At 38.7% G+C, this 19794-nt stretch overlaps 3 protein-coding genes across 4 annotated transcripts; all 3 read right to left on the reverse strand.

The window, feature by feature from the left end:
- Window positions 1–937: 937 nt before the first annotated feature.
- Window positions 938–4462, reverse strand: LOC110049129 (uncharacterized). The gene is made up of 2 exons (XM_020754904.2): window positions 4366–4462; window positions 938–2987 (listed from the first exon to the last, which is right to left on the reverse strand). The coding sequence occupies exon 2, from the start codon at window positions 2858–2860 to the stop codon at window positions 1475–1477; it is 1386 nt and encodes a 461-aa protein (XP_020610563.2). The 5' UTR covers window positions 2861–2987; window positions 4366–4462; the 3' UTR covers window positions 938–1474.
- A 1677-nt stretch (window positions 4463–6139) lies between these two features.
- LOC149105922 (uncharacterized) lies at window positions 6140–8124 on the reverse strand. Its single transcript, XM_089271708.1, has one exon. It carries the CDS (start codon window positions 7855–7857, stop codon window positions 6475–6477), a length of 1383 nt encoding a protein of 460 aa, XP_089127834.1. The 5' UTR covers window positions 7858–8124; the 3' UTR covers window positions 6140–6474.
- A 1618-nt stretch (window positions 8125–9742) lies between these two features.
- LOC149105923 (sodium-dependent phosphate transporter 1-B-like) lies at window positions 9743–18478 on the reverse strand. Of its 2 annotated transcripts, XM_089271706.1 has the most exons (9): window positions 17901–18478; window positions 16793–17020; window positions 16158–16243; window positions 15683–15779; window positions 14968–15216; window positions 14158–14500; window positions 13717–13902; window positions 12941–13131; window positions 9743–11865 (listed from the first exon to the last, which is right to left on the reverse strand). In XM_089271706.1, the coding sequence occupies exons 1-9, from the start codon at window positions 18109–18111 to the stop codon at window positions 11819–11821; spliced, it is 1638 nt and encodes a 545-aa protein (XP_089127832.1). In that variant the 5' UTR covers window positions 18112–18478; the 3' UTR covers window positions 9743–11818. The 2 variants fall into 2 exon arrangements, with proteins under 2 accessions (XP_089127832.1, XP_089127831.1); XM_089271705.1 differs by lacking the exon at window positions 9743–11865 and having other exon boundaries at window positions 12801–13131.
- Window positions 18479–19794: the final 1316 nt, after the last annotated feature.

A 19794-nucleotide genomic window follows, 5' to 3' on the forward strand; every position in this document is an offset into this window, starting at 1 on the left:
GCAAAGAAAAAACAGAAGAGTATTAATTTTTCTTAGTTTCACTTTTAGGTTTACTGACACAGAATCGATATAATGTTATGCCGTGTTCAAAACAACTGCATGGTAAGAGGCTCAAGAATTTACAAATGGAATTAAGACTGGTTTAAAAACAAAAATCTTGTCTAAGACAAATAATCTGGGGCTAGTTTATAATGCAATCAACTATAAAAATGGTTGTCAATGAGGGCAAAAGAAGAATGGCTGTGAGAGGACTTTGGAATAACTGACACCGAGGCAGTTCGCATGGAAATATTGGGCGCACCCGTCGCAGCCCACCCAGTCTTCTCCGTCATCATCTCGGCAAATCTTGCATAAATTCGCATTCCTCCTGCAAGTAAGATTCCTTACTATGGCGATCTGACAGAACAAAATAGCTTGAATTCGGAGACATATATTCTTCGAGAAATTCTTTAAGATCACCCTCGAAAAAACCAAAGACATAGCCACTTTCCTTTCTATAATCATGCAAATGCAGACGGAGATATTCCTCGTCCACTTTGTCCGCCATATTTACATTTTACGCGGGAAAAGTATGTCTTGTTACGTATGTGCAAGTGAAATGTCCTTTAATTTTACGGGATCACTTACACAACGTATTTTTATATAAAAGTGTGTCCGCTGAATACCCCCACACTCCGCCCGGGCGTTAATTTTTCCCCCGACAATTTCCGGAAACTGCTCGACTCGGAAACTCGCTCCTAGTACTTCTCGGTTGTCCTTCTGAGCGGTAGGATTTAGGCACAACCACCCATGAGGAGGAAAATCCTGATCAGTGTTTTGTACTTCTACTGCTGTTGGGTAAGGAATGCAAAATTCGCTGGGGGTTAGGAGAATCCTGAAAAAAAACATAACTTGTCAAAAAAGTCACGGCTTAAACCATTCCCGGTGACTGTGCCCGTTTATTTTTAAGGGAGGTGGGCTGGGGTGGCGAGAATTATGGGCATCCGGACTTTTTTTTTAAATATGGGTACAGAGCTGTCAAGGGGAATGAAATTCTTTTTTTTTGTCGCAAATTTTTGTTTCAGCGCTCGAAGACTTTCCCATTTGATCAAAGAATAGCACCAAAGATGAGGGCGCCGGAGCAAGGGGAGGTGGGGAGCTGTTCCCTTCAAGAACTTCCAGTTACCCCTCCCTTTTCTGGATTTCATAGTAACACATACATTGGCTTTTCTTATTACTATATTGTTTTAATTATCTCTTTTGCAGAAGTTTTCAAATGTTCAATAAAGCGCTCCGCCTTGGCGTTTGGTGAACAGAGCTGCCGAGAAGAAGTCGACTGTCAATCATGGTGGACAACACACACTGATTGGCTGTGTAAATGATGGACTGGAGTAGTATGGCTTTCAACCTGAGCAAGCTTCGTTTCAATGATTTGCCTAATCTGTAAAAGGAAATAATTTCGATTGATTGATCCAGCATATCTTTATTTGCCAAACTAATCGGAATGCGTGCTCCCGCTTTCAGCGAGATAGTCATTTGTACCCGAGCTGGAGCTGAACTTCGTCTCTCGCCATTCCTCGTGTTCTTGCCGTATCATCGAAGACAGGCGGTCAATGCGGCTTTTGGCAGAAGCAAATTCAAGCTTGAATCCATGTTGGTGGATGAGGGCGCTCGCCTCTTGAGCTTTCTCCATTGCCATGGCAACGTTGTCTTCGTAAAGGTACTGATCAGATCGCAAAAGAAGAAATGTTATTCTTGTTCCTAACGATTCATTGTCAGTTAATTTGGATTCAACGAAGTCAAGGTGTTTCTTTGCATTCATAACATCATCTTTGTCTACGATTCTTTCTCCGCTGGAGCGAGATCCCAGCAGCAAAGCCGCCATTTTGACGTGAACATACTCTTGAAATTCATCATTCTCTGTGTAGTGGCCCGCCATTTTATAAGATTTGTAAGCTTCTTTCTTAGTGGCGTGGGCAGTTTCAGGTTCCTTCGCAGCTGGTATAGCTGTAATTAAGGCGCCATAACTGTGATGTAACTCCGCTTTATCATTCGCCGAGTCCTGACCTTCAAGACAAGTGCGCGCTCTTTCCACACATTCCATCGCGTTACCAAATTTCTTTTGACGCTTGTGCACCGCTGTCAGAAGATTTAAGGCTCGCCCTACTAGAATGCCTGGGTTTTTCAGTTGTTTCTCTTGCTTTACCACAATTTTTAAAATTTTCTTGGCATCTTTTATGTTGTTTTGAAAATATAGCGCCATTGCTCGCTCAATCTGTAGACTCATTTCCATGTCAGAGTCTGTATCCGTCTTCAATTTCGCCATCTGTTTTTCTACCATTTTCTCATGTCCATCAAAGTCGCCTGTATCTTGTAGTTCTTTCAGTTTTGTTATAATTAAGAAATACTGAGAAGTGTTCACGCAGCCACGTTTTGGAATAACTGGCATTGGTGAATAAATCAACATGTTAACATGGGCGTGGCTATCTGCTTGCACCTCTGAAATCTTCAACGCGACCGATGCCTCGCATTCTTCATCCGACGAGCTGTAACAATTCTTGCTGCACAATTTGCAGCTCTTCACTTCCAATGCTTTGGTATCAGAGCCAAGTTGAGCCACAGCACATCCTGAAACATTGATGCAAATTTCAGTTCCCTGTACCTTGATCTCCACATTACCCGTTCTTTCGTGTTTCATATGTGACGTGCAATTCCTGCTTATGATTTCAGCATGAGAAATTTCTTCCGTGTTTTGTCGTGTTTCTTGTCCATTAGCGTGACTATGAAGGGTTAGAGCTTGTCCAGTGAGGTCTTTAGGAACATTCTTAAATTCCGCAAAACAGACATCATCAGTTTTAGAATCATTTCTTGAAAATGCCATCGCTGTTTTCTTCGAGCTCAGTTGTAATTTGATGCACTTCTGAATCCTTACAACCGAGTATTTTAATTATTCGTAGATGCAAGTCAAAATCAGGATACTCAATATTGCTTACTTGCTTAGTCGTCTCCTGAAAATAATAAGACGGCAATAACAAGTTAGGTGGTCGTTTATACGCCTTGTTCAGGCGCCGTTGTTATCATGAGCCTAACATAACACCTTGAATTGAAAGTCAGAGAGTATCTGAATGAGTCTGAAAGCGTCTGAAACTAAGAGGACTGAAATTTACTTTTGAAATTATTTAAAGCGACTAATTATTTCAATATGGCGCGGGTTAGCCATTCTTTCACTCTAGCCGCCCTCTGGGTCTATTTTGATCTTGGAGCAGCAGTTTATTCAAATGCCAAACTTTTCGTATGCCGGACCTCTTTTAGCTAATATACCTTTTTATGATCCATAAATTGTTTTAACTTTTATAATTTCTAAGCAAGAAAATTAACGAAAGTGAAGCAACATGATGTCACGTCAGTTGACACGAAGTACAAAGAACGTTTAATTCAATTTCCTTTACGTCATAGAAGTATATTGGGTCTCTTTCCACGCGAACATCTCACTTTTAAGGAGTTTTCACGGCCGTAAAGAGGAGTTCATAGGAGTTTTTCAGAGTTTTTCCTTTATAAGTTGGAGTCATTTCTCTCCCTGGAGTCAAGATCAGACATAAGTCACTATCATTTAGTTTCCATTAGTTTTCCATTCTCATTTCCGTCGTTGAATTATTTGTATTTTCGCTCATTTCTTGAGCTTAGACAATCGTGCATTCCTTTTTAGTTTTTACCGCAAGTGTTGTAATAAGTCGGCTAGCCTGATCCATGATCAGTCCAATAAACATGTCTTTTGAAGTCTGCTGTCCGTCTGTTATTTCACTGTGGTTGACCTGGTGAACTCAAGTACGCTACACCTCGTGCCAGCCGCGCTGGGAACGCTACACATGACGTTTCGACGACTTCATGTCATCATTGTCATTCTGTATATGGACTAGTATGGGTACTTTTGGATCGGCCAATTAGACTTAGCATCAGCCTATAAAACGTTTTGCACCTGAATCGGGCCTTTTGATTCTAGTAGGCATCAATGGTCAATACTTTTCAAGAACAAGACTCACCGGAAGTTGCTACTGAAAGTGAAAGATTTTATGTGCATTTTTACCAAGAAAAGGCTTGCGCTAAATTAAATGTAAGTCATTCTTCAGTAGTAGAAAATGCTCAATAAAATGTGTCTTTACATTATGCCTAGCTTGAGAATTCTATGATGTTCAAACAAGAAATTAAAGGAATTGTCTGATGTGGGTTTTGTTGTAGCTAACTTATGAAATTAGCTTCCGCTTTAGCCACTGAATTTCCCAAACGCTTCTCAAACAGCTTCTGTGCTGGATATGAACTGAAAACACCCTAGTACCCGTTATAGACATTTTCTACAGTTTCCTGAGGGAAAGTGGCAAGATAACTTACCGTAATGGCCGTATATTAGTCGTCAAATTAACCCGCATTTATAGTTGTATAAAGGGCATTACGCTTCCGTGTTTCTTCATTTGTCTCTGTTGGTTTCGGGCGTAACCGCCGGCTCAATCGATCAGCGGAAGTTATAAAGCAAAGAGCACCTATGCCGAAATCATTGTTCAATAATTCTGATCAGTATTTTTTCCCCGCAAGGAATGAATAATAAGTTGGCATTATCGCCATTAGAAATTTCTGAACTCAGTTCTCAATGCTACAATTAACTGAAATGTTGGATTACATTCCTGCATTAAGATTTCTTCGGATTTCGTTAAGAAATTCCCAGAATTGTAAATAAATGGTTGTAATATGAAAACTTAGTTTTCTTATTGTTTTATTCATAAAAGTGTTAACGTCTAGTGTATTTTTTGGCTTATTGCTGTATCCCTTTTTTCAGCTGCCTTCTCCTAAAATACCGTTCCTGAGATTATGAAATTTTCAAACTTTTCTGTGGGAGCAAGCCCCTGGACGCCCTTACGTTGTTAGGTATCCTACAGCAGGAACTAAACCTCTACTAAGCATTTGGTTGCTAAATATACCTCAACCTCCACAAATAACCTCCCTTTGATAAAACACAGGCGACGTAAGCTTTTTGCCATGCTTTTGTCTATTTTTACTTGATTATAGGTATATATTGCTTTCAGGTGCCACACGATGTGTTTAAAACTCATATTGTATTTACATGACACGTTTCGGATGAAACATCATCAATCTTCAGTTTACAAGAATAACAATAGAAAATGAACAGTAAATAGTAGGTATAACATAAGTGTTGTAATGACAGCATCTATAATAGTGCAAACATTCTGCCAGAATACCTAAAATAACTAGCGTTCCTGGGGGCTCGGAAAATTCAAATTTTCCCTGGAAACTTGCCCTCACTTAACCTCACTTAAGAATTTGGTTGCTAAATATAGCTGAACCTCCACAAGTGACCTCCCTTAAAAAAGGCAACGTCAGCTTTTCTTTCAGGCTTTGTCTATTTCTATTTGAATATGGTTGTTGTGATGAGAGCATCTAAAAATATTCTAGTGCAAAAGTTCGGCCAGAATGCCTAAAATAACGTTCTTGAAGTTCTGAAAACACAATATTTCCCGGGGGAGCATGTCCCGGCTCCCCCTTCTTTGAGCCCTGTAAACACACTCAAACCTTCACTAAGCATCATGCAGCTTCCTTTCATAAAACAGTCAAGACAATGTCAGCTCTGATCAAGGTGCTATGACCAAACAACTGGTGCATTGTCAAAACCTGTTTCAACTGCCTTGAAACTGGTATAATTTATTTTTCAGATTGCAACAATTTTTAACTTTTTAATTTTCATGGCGGGAGGTCATCCCAAAATTTACGGGTACGAGAAGGGGTCAGGTAAAAACTTTCTGATGAAGAGGGGAAGTCATTATTTATATCAGGGACTATCTAGTCAAATCCCACCACACCCCTCTCCCCACCCCACCCCACCCCACCCCACCCCACCCCACCCCACCCCATAAAAGCTGAACGGTCCCTAAAGGCTCGAAACGATGAATCAGCTTCACCAAGTCGCTAAATCATCAAATCCAACTTGCTATGTGGGTGCAACATAACAATTTCTTTAGAAACTACTACTAATTAAGTAAATCATTTTTACCACGGTACAGAACCCTGCCGTCTCGAACTTAAATAACACTTTCCTTGAAGAACTGCCAGATATCTCTCTTTTTTCTCAGACTAACACTTTAAAACTCAAAAGTTGCGCTATTACTAAAGGTGAACTTCATTTTGTCTCTTTAAAAGCTGAGCGATACATACATTTGCTTTTCTTATTACTATATTGTTTTAATTATCCCTTATGCAGAAGTTTTCAAATGCACAACAAAGCGCTCCGTCTTGGCGTTTGATGAACAGAGCTGCCAAGAAGAAGTTAACTGTCAATCATGGTGGACTACACACACTGATTGGCTGTGTAAATGATGGACTGGAATAGTATGGCTTTCAACCTGAGCAAGTGTCGTTTCAATGATTTGCCTTATCTTTAAAAGGGAAATAATTGTAATCGATTGATCCAATGCATCTTTATTTGCCAAACTAATCGGAATGTGCTCTCTCGCTTTCAGCAAGATGGTCACTTGTACCCGAGCTGGAGCTGAACTCCGTCTCTCGCCATTCCTCGTTTTCTTGCCATATCATCGTGGACAGGCGATCAATACGGCTTTTGGCAGAAGCAAATTCAAGCTTGAATCCATGTTGGTGGATGAGGGCGCTCGCCTCTTGAGCTTTCTCCATTGCCATGGCAACGTTGTCTTCGTAAAGGTACTGATCAGATCGCAAAAGAAGAAATGTTATTCTTGTTCCTAACGATTCGTTGTCAACTAATTTGGATTCAACGAAGTCAAGGTGTTTCTTTGCATTCATAACATCATCTTTGCAGGGGAAATCTACGGTTTTTTCTCCTCTAAAGCGTGATTCCAACAGGAGGGCCGCCATTTTGATGTGAAAATACTTTTGAAGTTCATAATGATCTGCCATTTGATAAAATTTGTAAGCCTCTTCCTTCGTGGCTTGGACAGTTTTGGGATCCATCGCAGCAGGCATAGCTATAATTAAGGCGCCATAACTGTGATGTAACTCTGCTTTATCATAAGCAGAGTCCTGGCCTTCAAGACAAGCGCGTGAATTTTTCACACATTCCATCGCCTTACCAAATTTCCCTTCACGTTTGTAGACCGCTGTCAGAAGATTTAAGGCTCGCCCTACAAGAATTCCTGGGTTTTTTAGTTGTTTCTTTTGTTCTTTGACAATTTTTAAAATTTTCTTTGTGTCTCTAATGTTGTTTTGATAATATAGCGCCATTGCTCGCTCAATCTGCAAACTCATTTCCATATCAGAATCTGGCGCTGACTTGAATTTTGCCATCTGTGTTTCAATCAGTTGTTCATGTCCATCAAAGTCGCCTGTACCTCGTAGGTCTTTCAGTTCCGTTATAATTAAGAAATACTGAGAAGTTTTCATGCACCCACGTTTTGGAATAACTGGCATTGGTGAATAAATCAACATGTTAACATGGGCGTGGCTATCTGCTTGCACCTCTGCAATCTTCAACGCGACCGATGCCTCGCGTTCTTCATCCGACGAGCTGTAACAATCCTTGCTACACAATTTGCAGCTCTGCACTTCCAATGCTTTGGCATCAGAGCCAAATTTAGCTACAGAACATCCTGAAACATTGATACAAATTTCAGTTCCCTGCACCTTGATCTCCACATTAACCGTTGTTTCGTGTTTCATATGTGATGTACAATTCCTGCTTATGATTTCAGCATTACAATTTTCTTCCGTGTTTTGTTGTGTTTCTTGTCCAGTAGCGTGACTATGAAGGATTAGGGCTTGCCCTGTGAGGTCTTTAGGAGCATTCTTAAATTCCGCAAAACAGGCATCATCATTTTTAGAATCATTTCTTGAAAATGCCATCGTTTTTTCCTTCGAGCTCGTTGTAATTTGAGGCACTTCTGAAATCCTTACAAACGAGTATTTTCAGTGCAAAAAAATATCTGTTGATCGGAGTCCAAAACAAACGTTTTAACTTGTTTGGTGTCGTCGTCTGAAAATAAGACAACAAAAGCAGGTTAGGTGGTCGTTTTAATAATGCCTGCTCAGACGCCATAATGTCATGAGCCTAACATAACACCTTGAAATGAAAGTCTGAGAGTATATGAATAAATCTGAAAGTGTCTGAAACTAAGGGGAAATAAATTCAGTAAAGCATCTGAAATTAAAGCGACTGAATTAAGCCCTGGTCAAACGGACTCGCAAGTAGTCGCAAGTAGCCACAAGTTGAACTTGCGTAGAGACTTGCGTTGGGTGGCCAAACGGACTCGCAAGTTTCCTCGCAAGTACACGCAGGTCGCAAAAAACCTATTTCAAGGCAGACATATCCTGTATTTCATTGGCTAATAATAGGTTAATGGACGTCACTCAACTTGCGTTGACCTGGGTTGGGTAGCCAAACAGTGAAAAACTTGCGTCGACTTGCGTGCAAATTTGATTTCGACCAAAGTGAGCGAAAGTCATCGCAAGTCAACGCAAGTCAACGCAAGGGCACGCAAGGCTTGGCCAAACGGAGTCGCAAGTAGACGCAAGTTGAGAACTTGCGTCTACTTGCGACTCCGTTTGGCCAGGGCTTTAAAAACGATCATTTCAATCTGGAGCGGGTTAGCCATTCTTTCAGCCTGGACTGGCTCAGTACCCTGGGACTAGTTTGACCTTGGAACAGCACTTTATTGAGATGCCGAACTTTTCAAACGTCGAAACTACAATGGACGACAAAAGTGTTGACACGTTTGGCAGTAAAATTCGATTTTCGAGCGTCTTGGAAACATTTCCCGTCCTTCCCTCCTAAACAATGTTGGTTTTTCTATTTCTTAGACTGCACAGACCACAGCGCCTACACAACATTGAATTGGAGGGCCGGGGATATCAAATGAATTAACGCTAGATGGAATAGAATAGAATTAGTGCTTCAATATCGAAAAACTTCATTTTCTAAAAGTGTCTCAACTACTTTTGTCGCCCATTGTAGTTTAATTAGACTTCTAGCAGCCGCTTTTTCTCGAAGGGTCAGTTAGACGAGTGTTTAATCATCGCGAACTGAACGCGAAAGGTGGTCGTGTAGAAAGTAGAAGGTTTTGCACCTAAATTGGTCCTCTCTAGCAGGAAAACGGTGTCCAATATATTTAAAGAACAAGACTCACCGGAATAATTAAGTTGCCAATGAAAGCGAAAGTTTTTATGTGTAATTTTACTGGGTAAAATCACCCCAGCTCACGCTCAAATGTAAGCCATTCTTCTGTTATTTAGAAAATGCTCAACAAAATGTGTCTTAACATAATGCCTAACTTGAATATTCTCCGATGTTCAAATTAACAAGAAATATTGAAACGATTGACCACGGCGAAACATTGATGCCTAGGAGTTAGGCAAGATGCGCGCAGTTAATTTGTTTCTAAAAATAGCAAAGTCCTATATCATAGGCACGCACGGATCCAAAGACTTACGGTCTCCGTCCTCGATTATGGCTCCTTAAGGCGGGGGTCTACATGAAGGCCGTATTTTGGCTGGGTATTATGGTTTTAATGCAAATATCTCGTTCACGTTTCAAGCAGTCAAGAATCTCTCTGCTCATCCCACATATCTATGTTTTAGACTGTTTCGTAAATTTTTTGGTGATTTTTTATATTTAGAGATAAATAGTTGTTCTCAAAGGTTTTGTAAAATTTATGGAAATAGGAAATTTTGAAGATTTGGTGTTGATTTAAAATGAAAGGAAAGAACTAATGACCTCAAGACAAAAATTCACTTGTATTGGAGTGACATCAAGTGATAAAAGAAGCATTTTTAATTACAAAATATGAATTACATTACTAATAGCACTTTAAACTGTGTATTGTACACTTTGGTGATAATGACTCATGCGTCAAACTCTTGTACAATTTTGAAATGAAGACGTGTGAACGTGAAAAACGCTGATCTTAAACACATTGATGATGTTAGCTTTGTTTGACCTAAATTCTACACGTGATATTTCTTGCTTGTTGCGTCAACACATTTCATACCTTTGGCATGTTACCCTCAGTGTACACGAAGATTAATAGTATTACGACCAAATCCCGTGTGTTAAGACAAACGTACGTCTCTAGATATAAACCAGAGAGCTTAAGCAAACCACGACGACGACGGTAACGAGAACGTCACCAGAAAAAAGGTTTAATGAGCAGAATAGCTGTGCACGTGCGTTATAAATCTTTGTACATTTCTTTGCCGCCCTCTACAAAACACGAGAATGTGAAATGATCAAGTTCTGCGTGGTCTGTGGAACGCGAACGACCACGGTTAATTTTCTGTCTTTCCATTTGGAATTGAACATTGTCTTTGCATATTTAGCCCGAGCGCGTTTTTAGAGCCACTGGCGTACTGAATAGATCTAGACAATTGCGAAATTTACTGGTAAAATATAAATTCAATTTTGACTAGGCGTCGTCCTCGGCGTCCCCGTCGTCGTTGCTTAAACTCCCTACGGTCTCAGGTCATACAGAGAACGCGTTCCGATCGCTGTTTACTAGTTAGTTACAGAGTGCAGCCCAGATAAAACGAGCACATGTTGTGAAATCAGCCACGTGACCTTGGATACAACAAACTAAACTTGTATGTTTCGTTGTTTCGGAACTGATGATTTATGGGAAAAATACAATCATAAGCCTTTCAATTGATGAAATATATATTACATTTTCCAACCAGAAATATATTAAAATAATTCTTGATCACAGACTTAATTATAATTTAGTAAGAAGACAATGCATCCTTTAAATTCTCAATAAATATATTTCCGAAAATATTCCAATATTTTTACACCGCTCGAACAAACGTTAAGTGTATATTAAGTAGTCATTGTTGAAGTACTAAACTATTTTTTTTATTTTAGTGACGTCAACATTACCTTCAGTTATGTAACACTGCCTAGCAACCAGGTTTTTGACCAAAAATGGTTGAGCTACAAAAGCCTTTTGGGCAGGAATTCTTTCAAGTAATCACTCAATCTCCCATTCCTCCCACAACCCCCTGCCCCACCCACCAAGGTATGTTCGTGGGCTCATGAAGGAAAGATGGCGCAAACAGCTCTCTTTCACCGATCATCTTACTCTTCAAAACGACAACTACTAGAAGAATATGCCTGGTTAGAGCTACAGAAATGCGATGGAAGAAACAAAATTATGTCGCTAGACTACAGAACATTTGTAAAAATCTCAGTGAGACTGGCCGAGAGGGTATGAAAAGTTAAGTTACCAGTAGTACTTGTAACACGAAAATGCAAAACATATTAAGAAAGACTATCCGATATTCTGTTGATTCAAAATAATTTAAACATAATTTGTCACTTTTTTACGACACAATCTACAGTTGAACCCCACTACTTTGAACTCTCAGGGGAAATGAAAAATAGTTTGAAAGAGCAGGAGTTTGACATAACTGATGGTAAATGACTGAAGGGCAAACCCAAGGAAGATGGTTTTGAGTTTGAAACAATGGGGAATTCAAAGTAACCAAATTAGCAGGGTTCGAATTAGTGGGGTCAAACTGTACAACACCTGGATGGTGCTAGCCTTTACTATTGCTTGTTATAAACTAGACCAATTTTTAAATCACATTCAAAACACACTTAGTAGATCGAAACTCTCTTGTCTTGAGGTTCTGTAGATGCCGAACCTCTAGTCTTTACTTCCAAAGAGTGATTTCTAAATTCTTGTAAGTTGCAATATCAATGTTTCTAGCCATAGTTACCGACCAAAGAAAGAAAATCACTGTAACCATCAAATTATCCACTTGTAACTAGTACAACACTAGTACAGAGAAATTCATACATGTACTATCTTGTGTGTCATATAGCTTCTTGCAATGCGGCATAAAGACCTGCTGATATCAAACCTGAAAAAAAAAAAAAAAAAAAAAGAAAACCAATTATTATGTTATATTTAAAATCTAATAATTTATTCTAGCAAAAAATTTTTCCAAGTGAGTGCACTTGTCCAACTGCACATGGCATTTTAGAGGAAGACAATGTAACCCAGCCCTGGGTGGAACCTTTATAGGCCATTCCAAAATGAGGCAAGGTTCAAATTTTAACCAATCGATAGACTGACACCACCACATGAAAGATCACATTGAGAGTAGTCATTTGACCAAGTTTGATGCTTTTAGGATGAACACAGACCATTAAGTTATATAAACCTTGAAACATGGTTCAAAATCCATACAAACATCTCTAATTTTGAGACATTTTCCCCCTAAACCATATGGATTCTTAAATTTTTTTATGATTTCTGTAATACTCTTAAAAATGGGCAAACATACATGATTTCCATCTCAGCTTCTTTCAAATGGTAGGTGAATAATGATGGGATTTTACAGTTGTCACAAAACTGATAAAACATTTTTTAACGTCCAATTTTTTTTGCAAGTAAATTGTATCAATATCAGAGAAAATCTTTTGCCTTGTTTGACTTTGCAGAAACAGTACTTAACAAGTTGTAGGTACTCAGTGATAGCAATTAATGATGTCAAAAGACAGTGTTAGTGAAGTTTTACCTCACTTCAGACAAATTTCAGACACTTTGCCACAACATAGCTAACGTAAATTTGGCCTGCAAACATGTTTTAGACTGAAACAGCATCTGTGAAAATAACAGTTTTACTGATACTCCAACGGGAAAATACTTCAATGGGAAACATTCTATCAAGTCATTAATACGTATCTCAAGCACTGTCTCAGCTATAGAGTTCGCTCCATAAAAGAAACTAGCAGCTTTGGAGCTATTTAAAAGTTTTATTCTGGACTGTAAATATTTCAGACGTTTAACATTTCAAATGCTTAAAAATTTCAGATGATAATTTATTTTCGGACACTTTCTTTGCCTGAAATTAAAATTGTTGAAATTTTTTGTAAGTAATGTATACTGTAGTATCCCTTTTAATGGTGCTACTATCACACAAAGAAACTGACCTGCAAATGGCATGGTCACAACCCACACCAGTATAACATTCCTGAATATCGACCAATCAACATGTTCTCTGGACCTGACTCTTCCAACCATCACTACAGAACCCACTTTACAGTGAGTGGTGCTAATGGGAATACCAAGGTTAGAGGCACAAAGGACAGTCAACGCTGAACCAATTTCAATCACAAAACCACTGAAAAACAAACAGAATGCACGTAGCAGTTCGGGCTAAGATTGGATGCTCCCAGAAAATTTATATATACCCTCCCACGAGCAGCACGAACATTATACCCCCCCCCCCCCCCCCCGCCTCCTTGAGAGGGTCTGAGCCTTAAGAGCCATATGGGTTTAATTGTAAAACCACTAAAAAAAAAAACCACTGAAACAGAAAGTAAAACAAATTTTGATGATTTTGATTGTCAGTATGTCTATGTCTATGTCTATGTCTACATCTACACCCACACCCCCGTTCATCATCGGGTTCCCTAGAATTTTATTGACAGTCATTATATTACAATATTGTTTTACAACCAATCAAGATCAATTCTACAACCACCATTTCAAGAGTCGCTTGTTTTGTCGAGCTTGTTGGTGAGGAGTGTAGACTCTGCAGGAATCAGATTGAAATTTTGTGCAAGGGTAGCAACAAGAGATATGTCAAAATGGTGTTAAGGTAAATAATTCAACATTTAAGAGAAAATACCTGTGTTGATGATCAGATGAAATTTTTTTGGCACAATTCTCAAAACTTCAATAACTGCACTTAAATCTCTTGTACCTTGAAGGTGTTATAGGAGTGAGATCCTCCCCTACTGTTTTAATAACACGGCGTCCCCACACAAACAGTCCAATGCATATGCCAAAACCACCATACACCAGGATCCAGACAGGAATTAGAACTTTATCCTGTATCATGCCTGACCAGTAAATAACCCACAATGAGATCAAAGGACCAATGGCATTGCTACAGTAAAAACAATTATGTAAAATTAGGCTTGAGCTATAAGGTAATTGGGCAAGTAAAGAAAATTACACATGGGAACAACCACAATAAGAGGGCCAGGACTTACTCTCTTAAAACAGTTAATTTGTTTTACAATAAGATAAGTCACAGAGACCTAATTGTCTTCCCAGGACAAAATCAATCATGCAAAACTGGGTAACAGTAATCTCGCTTTCTTATTCATTAAATACTATCATTTGGGTTATACTAGCATACCTCACATCATTTCCACCATGAGCAAAAGCTCCAAAGGACGCCGTTAAAATTTGCAAGAATGCAAACAGCTTCCCAGTCTTGGGTTCATCAGTAATCCTCTTCTGTGCTTCCATCAACAGCGACATTCCACGTGATTTTGCCCGTTCTTTCTGAGCTTCGCTTATGCCTTCTTCTTCAATCAGCTCCTTAGTCTCAAATGTTACATCATCAGACGAAGACTGATCATTATTGAGCTCTGGGACTGGAGCTTCAGTGGCTGGCACAACTTGGGCCTCAAAGGGCAAGGTTAAAGTAACTTTGTCATCTTCAGTCTGATTGCTTTCTTCATGAGGTTCTTTCACTTCTTTACCGTTTGGATCCAAAAAAAAAAGAGATTCTAATTAGTAATCTCCACTGATGGCCACCTACCATGGCCACCACTCTACAACAGCCTTTTTTGGTCCTGGCGAACAGTCCATAAATTAATTCACTCTTACTTTAACCTCTCTACAATGGCCATGCACCTCTCCACAACAGCAACAGCCATTAAATTCCATCCCAACTGCCAAAATGACCTCTCAACAACTGCCAGTTAATCAACAACTGATGAGCGGTACATACAAGACCCCATTTTTTATTGCAAAAGGTCACCAATAATAATAATAATAATAATAATAATAATAATAATGATAATGATAATGATAATGATAATGATAATAATAATAATATTTAGTGAGGGAATCCAACTCGCCAAAGGCGGTTTTCAGTGGAGAAGTTGGACTTAAAGGATTGCAAACTCCTGGGAGTGAAAAATGCAGTAGATTAACTTACCAGTTATGTCTTGTTTGTCTGCGTTACCGCGAGGCTCAGACAGTGTTGGTGACTTGGAAAATGAAACTTCTCTATGAGAAGTACCAGACAAAGTTCTTTCCCTCTCATCTCCATCGCCATACACCTCTCTCAGAATTTTCTTCTTTAAGTATGGACTCACAACAAAATGAACTAAAATTGCAGCTACAATTCCACTTCCAAATGACAAGATCAACACACCATACAGAGGAATCTTGTCAAAATGCAACACTGTACAACATAATAAAATGCAATTAACTCTGGTGTTAAATTAACCTTCATAAAAACAAGCTTGACATAAATGGATGTGTGGTTTGGATATGTGTTCTAGTGTTAAAACTAAGTCTGATTTTTTCCTCCTTAACTCTGTGATATCCATTAACTACTTTTGAATCTTATAATAATCAAACAAAAACGCAAAACACACTAATTTTCAGGTTTTACAATTCAAACCACACGAAAGAAAACTAATCTAAACCACAACAGATATTTCTTGGCAACCCAAAATTAAACCATGCTAAAAATCTCATATTTAGAGTAGCACAGCAATCTTTATATTAAATATACCTGCTGATCAAACAGTTATGCCAATCATGAATGGCTCCAATTAATAATAAATCTCTTGTCCACTTCTAGCTGGTTAGAAAAACTAAATTTAATAATCATTATAATTAGTGTTCTCTTATCTGCTTCTTACCATGAGATCCCTTATAGAATACTGAGAAGAAATTGATGGCGATTGTGAATGCATAAAATATTGGCAGTGCCTTCAGACCAATATCAAATGAATCAATCTGAAAATATATTAAGTATATGAGATTTAGCAGAAATAACACCATACAGGTGCAGATTTACGCTAAATTTAGGAAATGTTCTATTCCCTTAAGTTCGGTTCCCTGCATTCCAAAGTCATGCTGAAAAATCTGACTGATTTCCATGAAATGGTTGAAACTGGTATAGATCTGCACCTGCCCATGGATACATTAATTTGCACAAATAATACATGATTGATTTAATTTAGTACCAAGGGTGCTAATCCTATTTTGGAGGTTCAAGGAAGGGTGCCTATTTATTTTTTGATGTCAACATCCTGTATTGTGTACAAATAAATATATTTGGCTCAGCCTTTTCGGAATTTGAACTAATAAAAGTTTACTCTGGCCCAAGCATACCTTGGACAGGATAAAACGTCGTATAAGTACAAATAAAAGAGAGCTTGTAAGTCCAGACAATAATGGTGACACAACCCAAGAGGCAGCTATAAAGAAAACAACATCAACTATGTTGGGGTTGGTTAACATGCAGTGACATAAAAACCTATTTACTAATACTAAAACTATTAAAATCAGCTATATGTGTATTCATCAGCACAACACTTTTTGAAACTCTTAACCTTTTAATTTCCAAGTAATGCAAATCAACATCAAATTTTTCAAACAATGTGAATCACATATGCAAAGGACATTACTATGGGGACAGCTAATTCAGATGAAATAATTAAACATTTTTACATGTGCAAGAAAGTGCAGTATAAAAAGAATGCAGCAGCTCCTTATTTTCATTCCACGTTTTTCATATTGTATTTAGAGTAACTTTTGTTCTTAGTTATCAGAATCACTAATCACGTCAGTGTCCCCTCAACCCTGTGAACAGAGGTCCCTTCGATAAAGGGACCTCTGCTCGCAGGGTATGTCACCTCAAGCAGGCATGTGACAAATATAATGAGAATCTTTATTTTGGGGTTGCGGGAGCGAAAATATTTCTAAATTCATAGTATTTGCATGCACATCGCAGACTAAACTCTCACCAATTAGTCCAAAATTCTTCCATTTAACTCCAGAAAGTCCATGTGCCACTAACGCATAACCCATAGTTGCACCAACAACACTGTGTGTACCAGACACAGGAAGATTGAAAAAAGTTGCCACTATTAGCCATAGTCCAGTACCACTTAGAGCACTGAGGGAGCCAATCATTGCCAGTTCTTCTGTGCCATTAAAAGAGTTTATATCTATCATGCCTTTTCTCACCGTGTCTATAAACAAAGAAATATCAAGACAATTATTAACAAGAAAAATTTACCGCATTTAACTTCCAGTCTAAACAACTGGAATATTAACTTGTGATATGCGACTGTGTAATCATATGTTAGCAAAAGACTGAGAATTTCAGAGTGTTAAATTGGATTAACCCAGCCTGCCATCACTTTTGCAGCAGAGTCCTGTTCTGCTAGATATAATCTGCTGAAATGTTGCCTCAGGGTCACAACCATTCTTCGTTGTAGGAATTGTTCTTGAATTTATTCAGTTAAATTCCCCAACCTATGCAAAACAAAGCTTACTACAGCAGTAATTATATAGCATAAATAACACTTAACACTGATTGCACGAATTCATTTGTGAAGATATATTACACCTGCTTAGCTTATCACGGCATAATTTATGCATTCCGAGTTATGTACTTTATGAATACAAACAATTAATATTATTTAAAATTGTACAAAGCTAATATCATTTGCTACCTAAAGTTACAAACATCCGTACTTGAAAAGGAAACTAATATCTATTTCCGTTTTAATCGCCCTGTAGAGTGTGCACTTCAAGGATTAATCAGTAGCGATGACACTTTGACATGAAATGTGACGCGGAAAATGTACAAGCTTTAAAATGAAAGAACTAGAGTATAACATTACACGCTCAAATTTTCATTGTTTGTTGTGGATTAACCCAATTGATGCTAACTCTCCCGATAGCGTCTTCTTTGATTGCTTTTGTACAAACCTAACGGTGCATATCAAGACGTACTATTTTTATTTTATATTTTTGCAAGCCACAAACTAATAAATAAATAAACGCCCATGCACTTATTGTACTAGCCTGTTTTTACGCAAAAACGCTCAATTAGAAAGCTGGTACCTGACACTCTTGCGCCGATTAAAATCGCTCCACCGAGTTCAAAGATGGTTGCAATAACACAAGCTTGACGAAGAGTTAAGACTTTCGCTCCAACTGAAGTTCCAAAGGAATTCGCTACATCGTTTGCCCCAATACCAAAGGCCAACACGAAAGCGACAAGAAACCCAACGATAACAATCCACAAAAGGTCAGGGTCTTGTGGTTCCAACATTGTGGCTTTTTCTCAAGCTGCAGTCTTATACTCTGTTATAGCGCGCAGCTTACAGCATTCACAATGGTCTTTAAAATAGCCGTTTTTCTTTCGTAGTTTTCTGCAGGAAGCTCTGAACGCTGTTATTTCGAACAAGGCCAAATAGCAAAAGTTGTATTCTAGATCTCAGGTGGGTCCAGGCTTCCCAGATGACTGGCCAGGTAGTTAGTTTGGTACCATCCCGTGAAAATATTATTAACACATGGATAACACCGATGAAACAGATTCTACTCCACCAAATGAGAGATGGGAAAGAGATCTGTCAACAGACAGTCGATCTATATGTGCCCGCAGCACGTGGGAGGAGCTGTTCTACCCCTCGGGTACAACGCGCTATGAACCTTGGACTACAAAATTTTCCTGGCTGGGAAGAGGTATGACGTCATTGCAAACGAGCAGGTATATAAACAACCGATACTCCTCACAACCATTTTTAAAGCATCCGAACTATTTCGAGAAGAATCAAATGGCTCTTTGCCCAATTGCGCATTGACCCGCATCAGGGGGAGGGTGAAACTGAAAAGCGGCTCTGAAGGCTTCCATGCCGGTTTCCGGATGCCATCTTGGATTTGGGGGGCGAACGCGGCCAAAGTGATAGGGCTAAAATATCTGGCCAAGACAAAGAAGCATTAGGAGTCACTGTTCCCACATTTAATCACGCATTTGCAGGCCATTTTCCATGTCATCTGGAGCCCTAAAAAATCAATCCATGCAAAACAAAGGTAGGGCTATTTCCCTGCAAGCCACCCCTCCCCCCCCCCCCACCACCCTCCTCCGGGGTCCCTGTTTAAGGTGGTCTTATACCTAAAATTTTTTTTTTTTTTGCAAAACAACTCTGTGGAACAGTTTTGGTATCACGTTAAAAGACTTTGCACTCTGACTTCAAAAATGAGCTTTTCCAGCTCACGTGCCACGATAGTTAATGAATAACTAGCTCCTTAGTGTTAAAAAGTGGTGTTCATTATAAACACGATAACGTAATAATGAATGGTTCGAGAAGTATGGAATTAAGTTCATCCTGTCCATAAGGAATTTGTCCAGGAGACAAACCTCAGAAAACAGTGTTTTGAGGGGGTTTTTCTCGTGAAATGTTGAAAAAGTATATTAATATTAACTAATATTAACTATATTAACTAAATAACAGGAAAAAATTTTATAAATTGCAAATTTTGGAGGTTTAAGACCTAGATAATTGTGTCCTTCATCGATGTTGAAAATTTGACAACATTCGGTTAAAACCCAGTGGAGATATCGTGTGCGAGATATTGATGATCCGTCTATTTGGTCATTTTGAGAAATAAGGCTTTAAAGTTTTACTTCGGTCTCCGAAAGCCCAGATTAGCCCTGTGAACTAGGGGGGGGGGAGGTTAGGAGCAGGGGGAGGGGTATATTTAAAGGTTTTACATAAATGTTTCATTGAACACCCGAATACACACCAGTCATAGAAATGTTAACCAAGTATAAGGAGCGTATAAGATGGTAGAAGAAATAATGTTCAGGACCATGATGCAAAATTCTCATAACTACACATCTTTAAAGCGTTTGTGTAAAGTATCATTAAAATGTACTGAATTGAATCCATTTTGTGAGTACTTTTAGACTGTAAACAATGGTTGCTATGGGTGTTGCTATGTTGAAATATAG

The sequence above is a fragment of the Orbicella faveolata genome, unplaced genomic scaffold (genome assembly GCF_042242905.1).
Source record: "Orbicella faveolata isolate gen_17 unplaced genomic scaffold, um_ofav_v1 contig_34, whole genome shotgun sequence".
Classification (NCBI taxonomy): Eukaryota; Metazoa; Cnidaria; class Anthozoa; order Scleractinia; family Merulinidae; genus Orbicella; species Orbicella faveolata.